At 30.9% G+C, this 15245-nt stretch overlaps 1 protein-coding gene across 1 annotated transcript in view; it reads left to right on the forward strand.

Annotated features, from left to right (window-relative positions):
• LOC114121459 (neuronal PAS domain-containing protein 4A) overlaps positions 1-15245 on the forward strand; it is a 111225-nt gene that overhangs the window by 26883 nt on the left and 69097 nt on the right. The window contains exon 2 of the mRNA XM_050201794.1: positions 602-783. Coding sequence (XP_050057751.1) covers positions 602-783 — 182 coding nt within the window. The remainder of the gene's footprint in view (positions 1-601; positions 784-15245) is intronic.

Raw genomic sequence — 15245 nt, forward strand, 5'->3', positions numbered from 1 at the left:
TATATATATATTAAATCGCTTAAGCTCAATATATACGTTCTGTAGGATATTATAATAAAATAATATATACACAAACGACCGTGCGGTATCAATCGATAGATTACGAACTCGCCGCCGCCAGGGGGAGGATTTAATTAAGACGTCGTTTCACGTCGTAGGCGTACTTATTGCAACGACGTGGTTATTTTATTGTATTATATTATAATACGAGTTATAATGTTATTATTATCCTATAATCGTGTCGTCGTTGTTGTTGTTTTTACTTGTTGTTTTAATATTCTAATATATTATTTTATTCTATAGGTCGAGTTGGATTGTTAAATGTATGATGTTATGAATTTGTAAATACTCGAATCTATATAATATTTAAGCTGATAAAAAAATTTCTGGTCATATTTTTACCCTTTAAGTAATTAAATTACGTGTTTCTATGTGGAATTTTACTTGTAATTATTGATGTATCTGACATACAGTGTAAACTTTATAAGTCGTTGCTTAGGTATTAAGTATACTGAAAATCAATACCTAAAGTTTAGGATAAAATAATTTTAATTAATTAATCATCATTTAATCTATATTATTATTATGTTTGTATTTGTAGGTTCGACGCGACCAAGTCGACCAAAGGAGCGAGTAAGCTTCGAAGAGACTTGATCAACGCAGAGATTGCAAACCTCCGGGACCTATTACCATTACCGCCATCCACGAGGCAACGGCTATCGCAGTTGCAGCTTATGGCCCTGGTGTGTGTGTACGTCCGGAAAGCCAATTATTTTCAACAAGGTAAGATTTTGTATACGTTATCAATAATATATTATCTATAAATAGAGTGTTTCATTATTATAACTAGTACGTTTTTGTGCTTTTGTAATTAAAAGTTAAAACGGTTTCAATAGAAATTATGTTTTCTAATTATTATATATTCGTAACTAATGGAAAATTCATGTAGAATTTTGTAACTCAATTATCGTATAAACCATGTGTGTTAATTCATACTTTTCATTCATCTAAAATTATATGAATTAAATATTGAAATGATAAAAATGGTCATAAATCAAGAACGTCCTCGTAATTGTATTACATTAAACTCCAAGTGTTTTGCTATCTATCGTATTATAGCACATAATATTGTATGTAATAATATAATTCAAAGTGTTGACATATCTATACGACTATAGATAATAGGTAATTAGTAATACCTAGGTACCTATTGATGGAATATACTATTCGTATATAATATTCACCTTTTTTTTTAATAAGCGTGTGCTGCAGTAACTTAGTACCTAGTGACTCTACACCTAAGTGTTCTTATAAATCGATAAAATATCTACCTATATGGCTATATCATTCGTTCAAAACTTTAAATTATCATTAGAAGACTTACTGAGAGTCGGGTTTTTTGAATTGTCACTAAGATATAATATCTGCCATTTTCTCTCAGTACTGCGTTGCGTTATGTATAAACACTGAGCGGGGTATATATTTACATACATATACATATAAATACACCTTACATACACACATTATACTTTAAAGGATTTCATCGGACCTGGGAATGCGGCGGTGGCGGTGGAAAAGAGGAAGAAGAGCCACCACCGCCGCCACAATGGTCCGGTCGTAATTAATCAACGGTTTGACGCGGCGGCCACGGTACGTCCGACCGCCAATAAATCTTCAGACCGTAATGAGCCTTCACATTTCCATACGCTCACAGCACGCAGGCCGCTCGATCGAGCGGGCTCGAACGCGGTCGTAGTCATATTATTATACACGCGGCGACGGCGGCTGACTAACGTATAGACGTCGCTCGAGACTATTGATTTTTATGATCGCAGCGCGCCAATAAAATTCGCTGGACTACTGCTAGCGCGTACTTTATAGACGTCCCGCGTGTATATACATCAATTTAACGTGCACACGTATATTATTATTGTTGTTATTATTATTATTGAATGTACATACTTATATTGGTTCCTTCGAGTCTTTGGTCGCCACCGCCGCGTAAGTTTCCATCGACGCCGCGGCAGTGTAATGCGTATTTGAATATTCCGAAGTTTCCCGTTGACATTATAACACAATACGTAGGTACATTGTACGTGGTTTTATGTGTAGGTTAGGTTAAATCTATACATTCATCGATGTACGCCTATTTAATAAGCTCGTCATAGTAATCTGGTGAAAAACGGATTGCGGAAATTATCTATCTATATACTAATTACTAAGTAGAGGAAATGTTTGTATATATGTATAAGGTATAACTGTGTGTATGTAAGCAATCCACAACTCATATAATTAATTAATATGAGTTACAAGTTTTTAATTTTCAATCGTTTTATTTTACGTAGTTTATGTAAAATGTATGATAATTCAATTATATTGGACAAAAACGTATATTTGTCATAGTTGAAATTAAAACTATAGGGTAAATGTAATATTAGTATACTAAACACGTAAAATATAGGGAGCGCAATAATAAGTACAATTATTCTAAAATACAAATGTCGTTAGATTGTTTCCATTTGTAATAAGTAATAACTAATAGGTATATACAATAATATAGCTGGTGGCTGGACGATTGATAATATATACATAAATAATATGATCTGTACATATTTGGGCAGCATATTATAATATCGTTAGCGTAAAATAATTAAAGCCGTTTTGGTTTGCAGCGTAAAATATAGTTAATATTAATAATAATAATGACGACTTTATAAACGGGCGGTTAAACAACATCCGTTATGCGATATGATAATAAATCTTCGGCTCAGGGAAATAATATATTATAATAATGCAGCCATAGCCTACTCGCAAAATACTCGGGTTGTAATTCAAATAAAATAAAATAAAACGTAGGTATATAATATAATATATAGGTATATTAAGAGCGGTAAATATCTGTGGTTTTTTATTTTTTTTATCGTAAACCGCTAATAGCGTTTCAGATGAGCGTGCGATACTTGCTTTCTGCCGGGACCCTCGAGGCTCGCTGAGAAGTTTATTTTCGCCAACAGTTGGCGTTTGCATATTATGTGTATGCACGCGGTAATCGATACCGTCCGCCGAATCCGCCGCCATTACACGACCTTGGTATACATCGCCACAAGTGGTTCCCACGCGTCCTACGCTTAGTTTACCTATCTGGCGCACGCGCTAGCAAGCTCGCCCGTCGTGGCACATATTCAGTAGCCCTCAGACTCGTGTTATTATTATTTTTTTTATATATTTATACAACCCATTAGCACCTGTATCTAATGCGTGCTGCGCGGAGGCGAATTTATATTTTCGGATATATTTTTATCATTTGAATTCTCATCCGTATAGGTACAAATTGTAGTTATAGTATGTGCAGGTACTAAATTATATAATAATATTATACAAATAGGTACGGGTATATTATATTATAATATAATCGTATTTTTATTTCCCGTGATAATATTATTACTATTATAGTAATACTATAATATACGTGTGCGAGTTATTATTATTATTTCAGTTGCTTTTTTTATTATCTTTATGGTTGCCGGGGTGTTGTTGTTTCGCCGCGCGCGTTTGATCGCGCGCCGAACCGGTCTGCATTCCCGGCTCTGCGGTCCACCGCAAATATGTTGGAAACCCAATTCCGAAAACAATATAATTCCGCCCACGTCGACATTAGGATCACGAAAACGAACAGTTTAAATGTCGTTTTAATTTGGTTATTGTTATCCACACGATGATAACGTTATATTGTATACAATATTATAATAGCAACGCGCGTTTTACATATTATATAGGTAGGTAACTATTTACTTATATTAACTTTTTTTTATGTTCCGTGTCCGGCACTAGACTACGTGTATGCTGCAAGTATATTATAATATTATATAGCCATTATATAGTCACGATTCGTGATATTGTTCATTTCGAATCGGTTGTTGATTTAATATATTTATTTATTTTCCATAAATTTGGTGATTATAATGCTCGGCGAACATCGACACGAGCCAAAAATTATACGGAATATTAAATACAATATCATATTTTATATTATTTTTTTATGTGTTAGTAAGAAGTACGTGTGTCAATATTAAACAATACGCGCCGCACATTTATAATATGGTAATCGTATCCAAAATTATTTACGTTATTTCACTATTTTTTTCTATCCAGTAAACGTGTACCTTTGTCATCTTTATATGATTGGAATAATGTTGGTAAATTATATATTGTTCGTATAATTACAGAAATTATGTAAATAAAATATTAATTTGTATTTTACCACTATTTTGTTAAATTAAGTATTCAACCGAGATAGCTTAAACGTATATTTTATAAAATTACGTATTATTTAAAAGGACTACACTATTGAAATATTTGATTTTAATAATTTGTATACTAGTCTAGCTATTTAATTTTTTCTTTGAATTATTATTTCGTTCTTGGACACATTTGTGGAAATTGTGAATTCATTGCATCTATTTAAATAAGTGATTGATTCAAAATTTAAAAATTATACCAAATATACTGCTTTACAGAAACAATTTTAATTTATAGTGAATATTAAAAATAAGTACCTATACGAGTATATTCAGTGTTGTCGATTACGTTCTTTTCATGTGAATTTTTTCGAGATTTAACTGATGCCTCATGGAGCCTTATTAAGTTTACACAATTATAATTCACAACTTAAAGTAAATTCCTGAAAAATCAAAAAACAGTATAGCGTTACTAATAATTTTAATATAAGGATGCATGCAATAACGAGGAAAAAGTCTGTAGGCGGCTATTTACGTGTAGGTATCTGTCAATATCAAATTACCAGATATTATAGCTTGCACGCATGTACTATACATGCAAAACAATAATATAGTTAATATGATAATAATAATGAAAACCTATTATATTTATTAGTACTACTGAATAAACATTATAATAATAAAGAACAGTATACACGCAACGTTTAAGTCTCCAGGTTGTTTTCTGAAATCATTGTAAATCTAATTTTATATTTGTCATAAAAAAAAAAAATACAAGTTTTCTCATACTTATATGTGTATTAATATTATACTCGTACCTATATATTATACAGGAATACAAATAAAGTATACCTAAGTAATAAGTACATTAACGATTTTTAAGCTTATTGACTACCACTCTGTCTTTACAAGTTCAACGAGTATAATGATGCAGGTAAATTATTTGTGGATACCTTGTGGTTCTGTTTTAGTACTAAATTTGAATTATTATTATATTATTTATAGTCATAAAATAATAAATTTCCGACGCAATGACGATGTGGACGAGATCAAAGTGTGCGTAGTTAATGCTTTTAGAGTATTTAAACAAATGTTTTTTTTTTCATATTATCGTTACTATTATTGTATGCGTTCACCGCTTCAACCAAAAATGAAAAAAAGAAAAAAATTGTTAAAAAATCAGTTGTATGCCTGACAAGGAGATTCACACGGGCGTGCGCGTTATTGCTATAATATAACGGAAGAAAAATACGTCTTCATTGGGTCCGCCGTATGTTGATTGATGATGGTTTTGGCCCGTGTTTGATTCAATAATGACTGGCCTAATGACCGTGTAAGCCTCGGGGGAAAAAATGGTATGGAGAAAGAGGGAGAAGCGGCTTCGGGGCGAGTGGCGAGAGACGGAAAAACGGCCTCGGTCTAATTGAATAAGAAGATAATTATGCCGTCCCAGACGCGAACAAACATCGTCGTCATCTCGCAGTTCCTCTAATATAATAATTGTGCTCTGTATAATAATAATATTATAAACGCAATAGGTACATATATATTTATAGACTGGTCGATAAATCTTATTAGTTATACAGTATCGTTGTTATCATTATATTGTGTATATGATGTATATTTTAACCTTTTTCGTCTATTTTGGCAATGTCATCTCGTTGAATATAATGGGTACTTATATACATTTTTATAATTTGATTTTTTTCTCTTTAAAATCGTGTAACAATATGGGTAATATTTGTAGCTCGTTACCGATGCAGCGTATATTTTCATCATTATGTCGATAAATGCTCATTTATGTACTATATCCGTATTATAGCAGTCAGCTAATTATGTTTCTAATTATTTTTCGAAAATGTAATATTTGTTTAAATCTAAATCAATTAAGGCTCGTTACCAGAGTGCTTAATAAATCAAGATTATTTTTATTTATAATATACAATTATACAACATTGAATGACGCATCGTAATAATAATTCGGGTTTTTTTTTAAAACCAATATTACACTCTTGAGAAATTTATTTTATAAGCCTAATCGCAGAAATATAGAATCTATACAATATGGACTTATAGTTAATTATTTGGTGTTTTAACATAAGTTTTTGAAGCATAAAGTATATTGGTTGTATTTTAATATGTCATGTCTTTAAAGCAGGTTTTTTTAAGTGAAATCCATTATATTCTAATCGTCCAACGCATAACCGGTCGCTTGTTTTTATCTCGTTTGCCAATACCACTCTGCTTTCTTAAAAAGGCCGTGTACATCTAAATCGGTTCAGTGAATTTATGGGTTCGTATTTTACTGATGCTTTACAAGAAGAAAAATATATTGTTAGTAGTATTGTGTAATTTGTATAAAATATAAATACCGGTAGACAGACACGTGTAAAGTATTATAGATACGATAACATATTTTAAGCAATTAGTTGAAAATCGTCATGTAAAATGTTTACGTCTTTACACTATATTATTATATTAACATATACATGGAAAACTTCTTGTCTATTATAATTCACGGTCGTATATAGTTTCATTATCTCATAAACATATTATTAGGTAGCGCCTTAGTGGTTTAAAATGAAATATTCAAAATGTAAGCTAAATGCATATTTGGGATAATGGTCCATTAAGCATTTTAGTGTTTAATTTTTGAACTTATCATAATATTCTATTTTTTAAATTCTTTACAGACTTTAAGGTATATGATCTCCTAGATTACAATAATAAAGTATATTGTTTTTATATTTGAAATTATATGAGAATCATATTGGTATAATTATTCTGGGGTAGTCCAATTAATAAATACAACTGTCTTCATCTATTTAAATTTTATTCTTTTTATTCATCACATCTACAGATGTCCTGTTTGGTCTATGTGCTGTAGCTAGTCTGTAAGAACTAATCAAAAAATTATTCGACGTAAATTAAATATTTGCATAATATGTTTTTACTATTCAATATTAATTATGATTACTAAACCTGAAGATTACTATTAAAATGTTATGTCACATTAAAATATAACAATATAACATATAAAAAAGTTTACTCTTCAGCTAGTATCCGGTAGTTAATAATCGATAATCTGATTTGCTTAAGAGTAAAAACAAAATTGACTTTATACATGTATTATACACATTTTATTTATGAATCGTATATTCTAGTGACATCTTGAAGTTCCACCGTGTCAGGATTGCGATGATGGTTAGGGGGTGGTACATCTGAAGGGTCGATCGACATAGTCGCAGTTTATTATACAATATTATGCAAATTCAACCTGGAGCTATTATACTATACTATTATACCCCGTGCATGCACTACACATAGCCCCTGAGCTTGAGGCGTCTTCTTTTCTAAAACAACATACATATACTGTATGTATATTACATTATATTATACAGTGTGGCATGTACTTATACTCGGATGCTACGAAATAATAAGGAGAGGAAAAAATGAAGAATAAAATATACACAATAACATATTGTTCGTTATCTGCGATCTCACTTATATATAAATACATAATATAAACTTCATCCCCCCGCCTCCCACCGCAACCGCCGCTAGCATCCGCGACCCGTTCATCCGAAACACAATGAAGGTGAATTATTTTTCAATTTTTTTTTCGCGTGCACTATGCCCGTCCTGGACTATTTACATACAATGGACGAACAGACGTCGTATAGGGACAACTTAACGATTTTATTTCCACCGGAGGTGCCGTTTTTGCTGTTTTCTCGTCGAGAGTCCGAGACAATAATTAAACTATTCTACAGACCTGCTGCCGCATGTTAGTATGGTGTATAGATTACACTCTATAGTTGACACGGCTTCACTATTCGTTACCGGTTGTTCCACACTACCGCTGAATATGACATGTCTCTTATTATTATTTATTATATCATATTATGTACAGAAATGAAGGAAATATTGTTTTGACTGGTTAAACGATTAAACAAAATACTGTACCAAAACCAATGAAATTTAATATAATTGAGTGTATTACAACCTATCCCTCAAATTAACAGAGGGTACAGTTTATACATTTAATATTAAGACTACAGGATTTCCATTAAATCGATTATCTGTTTTGCTCAGCCCCGACAGACATGGATGATAATGATGATAATATTAATATGCTCATATTATTATTTGGACGTAGCAACATAAATGTGGCTATGAACTATGAAGATACATAATATATGTATGTGTGTGAAACGTGCGATTCAAGAAAGAAGATATACTATGTACATATAGGTTACAAGTAGTATACGTACTCGTAAAAATTCCCGCGCGTACACGCTTCATGGTTGAGTAGTGTGGCCGAGAGGGATGGGTTATCCGCAGACTAGAGGAGATGGTGCCAAATGATAGAAAAAATAAAAACGGTCGTATTCACAATAAGAACATTATACCATATATATACATATACGCAGAAATACTAAACGGTTATATACTTATACTACAACGCATTTATCGGTACTTTATATTACTACCATACCTTATCAACCGTAGTTCTACAGTTCAATCTCTGTAATATGTGTATACTTCGACACATGTTGTTACCGGATAACATTTTAAAACATGTGAGTATCATGGCTTACAATATAGGTGTTTTCAAAGAGATCCTGTAGCGCGCAGTGAAGCATTACACGCGCGTAATATTGGTCAGATATCGATCGCAGACACGATATATATATACATATACATATTATATATAGTTTACATAATATTATTGTAATGGAACATATTAATACGCGACAGTTGGGATGTCTAAGCAAATACTGTTTTTTTCTTACCGCTCGTGTTCGTTTGCAATAATACCTAATGTATAGGTAATTTAACAACTATTAATTAAAACGTGCAATAATAGCAATAATCATTGCTTAAACATTGAGAAATTCTGTTTTTATTATTGTTTTTAAGTATTTATGTATATTTATTATTACATAATACGTAACATTTTAAAACATATATATATTTAACATATTAGGTCAAAATATTTCTTTTCCTAAGTATTCAAGATGCAAGTGATGACTTTGTAGTTTCAAGTTTAAACATTTTTTTGGTAACATTTTTAGATTTAATGAAATTAATTTAGCATTGACGTATATAGTTTAATATGTTGATGTTAAAATATAATAATAAAATATAATTTATCTATACATGCTATTCAATTAAAAATATCTACAATATCCTACAGTATAGAGTATTTTAACGACCTTCTGAATAGCTTATGTACCTATACATAAATCTAATATTATGTGTATAGATATTTATATGTATGTGCGTGTAATGTGTATACCAACTGCTAATGTTAATAATTGTCAAATAGAAATAAAACTTTTCGTCATTTATCAGTATATTTTCAAACCATATGTAAAGTCACACTCGAGAGTATAACAATTAAAATAAGTACATACAATAAACCAATATGTTATTGATAAAAGTGAAAAGAGATTTTCAAAATATGAACTTTACATTTGTAGTAATTAAATAGAATTGAAAAATAAATAATATAAATAATAATGCATTTTGAAAAATGTACGTCCGAAGAAATAATTGTTTTAGTTACACTTCGTAAGTCAGTTTGAAATCCCTACAAGAAAATGGTCTTTGTCCTACTAACAAAAGCGGGCGTTGACGTAATCTAATTGTAAAAATACATATTTGCTCAATTAATAAAAATATATATTTTTGCGAGAATTTTAAATTTATGCTTTTGAATTCATTGTACATGTATATGTATGTCATACATATTGGTGTATGATGTCTTTATGTAGCATGGACTTTTTCACAAAAATATATGTCTATATGTATAACATAACAATATATTTTGACGTATTGGAGGCGGTGTCGATTTTGTAACCTTATAAAATTCCAAAATAAAAATAATGAAAAATAATCATAATAATAAGTTATAAAAAAAAATCAAAAAACCGGTCCTTAAACATTTCCACAGTCAATTTCGGTGTGTACGCGTAGAAAAGAAACTCTCGCATATTGTACATTGTGGGGAAGGAGAAGGGGGGTAGATAGGTACGTTTTACTCGCACACACACACACACACACACATACACACTATAATGCCACGGGTATTAGCCGCTGACGGGGCGGTACCCAAAGTCGGAAATATTGCGTTATTACCGTTCCGTTACCCCAGCTAGTGCTTCGGCGTACTCGCTTATAACGCTCGCTCATGTGTTTGTGTGTGTGTGTTGTACGCGCATTTAATACTCCAACATTCCTATGCGCAGAGACAACGCTATACCTATACATGCATATATATACACCTCTATATATACCTATAAATATACATATTATTATGTACAACTATTATAATACCTGCACTTGTATTATAGTACCATATAATACATGCCTATAGATATAATATAATATATATGTGCATAGCAATATTCGGTGTGTATTGATGTCGGTTGTCGATGATCGTGTGTATGTATAATATACCTATACTGTCCGCCGCCGGTACGATATTATTATACTCTGTGTGTGTGCAACGCGCGCGCGTACTCATATTATAATATATATATATGTATGTACATTCGTGGGCGGATTATTGTTATTATATCGGTGCGCGTATTATTATTGTAATGTATTATACGCGCGCGCGTCCGCTGCATCCGTGTCGATTACGATCTGCCACCGCGCCGCCGCCGTGGCGTTATGATTTCTCGGGCGCGCGCGAACCCGACTGCATGTAAGATGTGGTAATTTGGTACACCTAAGTACAATGATATATATAATAAAAAAATATAAAATATAATATTATCTAAAGACGTTTCTCGTTTTTCGTAGTTATTTCATACCAAATGCAATATTCAAATCTCATCGAATCGCGTCTCTCGCATACATACATATTTTATCGTTTTATATAATAGGCACATTAATACATAATATAAATAATGACGGTTTTAACTTATAATAATATACTCGTAGTATTTATTATTACTATTATTGTAGTTATGATCAGTTTTCCACTTGGTGAATGAAAACGCAAAACTACAGAGTACCTTCACCGTAATTTTTCAAAAATTCTAACGTACCCATAGATTTTTTTTATAATTAAATTTCGCAGGATTCGCAATTTTTTGTACTTACATAGTTTTCGAGGACCGGATATTATAATTTATAATTATCCTGATATACAAATATATATACTTATGTTGAAAATCAGCTAGCTGATTCATAAACGTTGGTTATAACCGTGGTTCTATAAATTATTATAATATAATATGTACCTACCTATATTATATATATATCCATGTTTTAAATTGATTATTTATAAATATTTGTTTATGATGTTATAATGGCTCTCGTAGTTAAACGGTGTATAAAAAGTGTAGTTAAATAAAAGTTTAAGTTCTAAGTTTTTTTTTTAAAGTAAGCTGATAAGTATAAATTCCTTATACTTTTATTCCTACCAATTCGGTTAATGTTTTTAAATTATTTGTGTTGTGTTTATTATATTGTTATTTGCATATAATATGTTATACGGCAATTTGTACATGAAATTATGTTTAGATAGGTACTTTAGTAGTTATTCTATGTACACGTATTAATATACAGTCTTAAATATAGGACTTATATAATATGTACATTGTATATGCGCTGTGCGTACGATTTTATGTGTAATATTACTTTTTACAATGTTATTTTGACGTATAAAAACGAAAAACATTCTATGAAAAACCATTTCAACCGCAAAAATACGACATAAAACGAGTTTTTATTTACTTTTTACACAGTTTCATGGCGATGATGAGTGTACTATATATTAAATTATTATACTATTTATAATATATATATATCCGTGCTTAGAATATTTTTTACCCGGTAATTGGTTTTAAAACAAACAAACCTACTCTTGAAATTACGCGTAGTGTATTATTATTATTATGTATATGTTTCAAACTAAACCACCATATGGGCTATTCATAAACTTTACTTTGCGGAAAGCAGCAGACTGCCGGAGTATGTAGGACAATATAATATACGGGAGAAATTTACTAAGGATCTTCTCCTTATATATGATAACTATAGGTACCTAGTTTCTACACGAACGTTTATTATTTTCGAGTACCATCATCTTGGCTGTTGAACAAATATACTTTTCAGTTTTCACCCATAGTCACCGTCGATATATTGTGTCGGAATGGTGTATTTTTCTCGCTATCGTAATGCATATTATTATATTATAATTTATAATATAGGATAAAATAACAAAGTGTTGTTAACATACTCAATTGAACAAAGCTGTTTGGTTCTAAATACGAAAAACATCAATTATGTAACAGTAAAAACAATTTTGAAACCTTCGCACTAGAAACATCATCGTAGCTGAACTGAAAATATGTACCAGTATGACGTAGTAGGTACATAATATAGCATATAATATAATGACGTTATACCTTTAAAAGGGTTATATTTTTAGTGCATCAAAATTTCTGTCGTTTCTCTTTTCAACGTTTTCATAGTAACTTAATGTGTATAGGTATATTATATATTATACGTTTCTAAAACCTATTAATAACCACATGTCAGGCCCATCATAATACCTAGTTCGTACATAAAATAGTTGAAACTAAACAAAATCAACATTTTAAGTATAATTATTTTCAATAATACATATACTGTGAATTCTCGTTCCCATGAAAATAATATCATTTTTATTTTAACATACCTATGCACTTATACACTCATATTTTGATTCTTCTTAGTTATTATACAGAAACTGCAATTCTATAAAATACGATAATAATAATATTATGTATTACGATATTGTGTATAGTAGGTAGGTACCTATATACTTTATACCTACCTACTATATAAGTTATATAGATATTTTGCTCGCGTGCCACATCGAAAATACATAAATTCACTAAACAGTCACTAGTCGTGATGGTCGCATAGTTGTAGTCTGATAATGATATGATTGATAGATAGTTATAGTCAATGGATGGATGGGGGGTAAAGGGGTTGATAGACGGTGGGCGCGCGCCAAACCACTCGAACGAGTTATGAGTATAAAATAATTCGTCGTGTGTATATTTTTTTTGGAGACTGTATATATTATTATTAGTAGTTAGTGCACATGCAATTATATATATATGTATATATTAACGCACACATACATACACGTGCGACGACGTGTATATAATATTATGGTCACGCGGTGCACACCGTTTTCCGGGTCGGAGGTCGATCGACGTTCGTCCAGCGTTAATGGCAACATAATATAAAATATATATATAATATTATAAAAGGAGTGAGAGGTAGTACCCTACGGGAGGTGACCCGGACGGGGGCCGCCGATTTACATTTAAATTGCTCGGGCGACGCACGCGTCCGGTAAACCCAATAGCTATTACGCGTACCTACATATGTAATATAGGTCTATCTACAGTATGACGTACAATTTTTTCCCCCGTCACGTAAAAAATATGAACCATTGACGGCACACGCCGTTGATCGTTGATTATATTATTGTCTTATCTCATTCTTGTTCATTTTTTATTTTTTATAATCGATTCTCGGTCTCGTTTTATAATTAAACAAATTGGTCGCATTTAATATACGTGTACCTTCGTACCTATATATAATACGCGTTATGTTGTAACTTGTATCGCGCACCAACATAGTACTATATTACGGCTATATATTATAGTGTTATAATGCCGTTCGGAAATATTGAGTTACCGGTTCGAAATCTGCTCCGTATAATATGTTTTTTTTATTATTATTAATATATATCATATTAATAATAATATACACGTACAATACACGCTATATAGGTACTGCGACTATAATATACTGTTAATAAACGCCCGCAATCTGCCAGCCGACAAAATTAATTGAAATAACGCGCGCACTAATTAATTAACGGATGTATAAGGAGGCGTGTTTTATGCATAATAATATTAATGTGCGCTTTTTTTATAATTGGAATTAAAAATAATAATATCCAATAATAAAATAAAAAAAAAATTCCGGAAAGAAAACGTTTTTGCAGTGGTTGTGTTATTTATAATAATAAGTACAATAACACAATATTCTTATAAATAAAGCAAAACATTATACATAATTATAATATTATTACTAAATCATTAATCAACTTATTTAAAAATTAATATTCTATAATTAATAATAATAATATTTTTTTCCATTTTTTTTTTTATTTTCTAATAATTATAATATTTTTTTCATTTTTTTTTTTCAATATAGTGGTGTAAAATCTAAAAAATACCATAACAACGCTTTTAGGAATTTGTTTTTAAAAAAACTTTAATATTTAAAAATCAGGCTGTATTCTAGTACTAATCATATAATTTCTAAAGAAATCTGTTTCTTTAATGATATCGTTTAGTCATTTAGATAACGAGAAGCATGTGAATATTTATTTTTTGTAGTATGATGAACCTCATAAGGGAGTTCCGAAACTATTCAAAAACAATACACGTAAATTATACAGGAGCTATAGCAGAATAGTTACATGTTAAAATACAGTATAAATACGAAACACGAATAGAAAATAATATTAGGTGTATTATACACCGTGCGGACGCCATTCCGTCACGCTACGACGGTCCCGCGATGCAATAGTGTGGGTAATGTCGCCGTCCGCATTATACCTATGTATATAATATAGATATACATAATATAAATATTTATGTATATCATTATCGTTCTGTGAACCGGAAAAATAAAATGGCGGTTATTCTGCCAAAATCCTCCATTTTACGCATGCGCGTAAACGTTTTGATATTTTTCACGATAGCCGATAGGGTGGTTTTTTGGATAATGGCCGTCTTCAACAGCATATAATATGATTTGTTGTATACCCTTAGTTGTTCGCGCACAAGTCCTTATATCGTTCATTGTACACCTTTACGGACGAATAACATACGATATAATTACTATAATGCAACTAATATTAAAAAAAAAATATATAAATCCATCAAATTTTGTATAATTTATATACTTAACTATGGT

This window comes from Aphis gossypii, chromosome 2 (assembly GCF_020184175.1).
Source record: "Aphis gossypii isolate Hap1 chromosome 2, ASM2018417v2, whole genome shotgun sequence".
Lineage (NCBI taxonomy): Eukaryota > Metazoa > Arthropoda > Insecta > Hemiptera > Aphididae > Aphis > Aphis gossypii.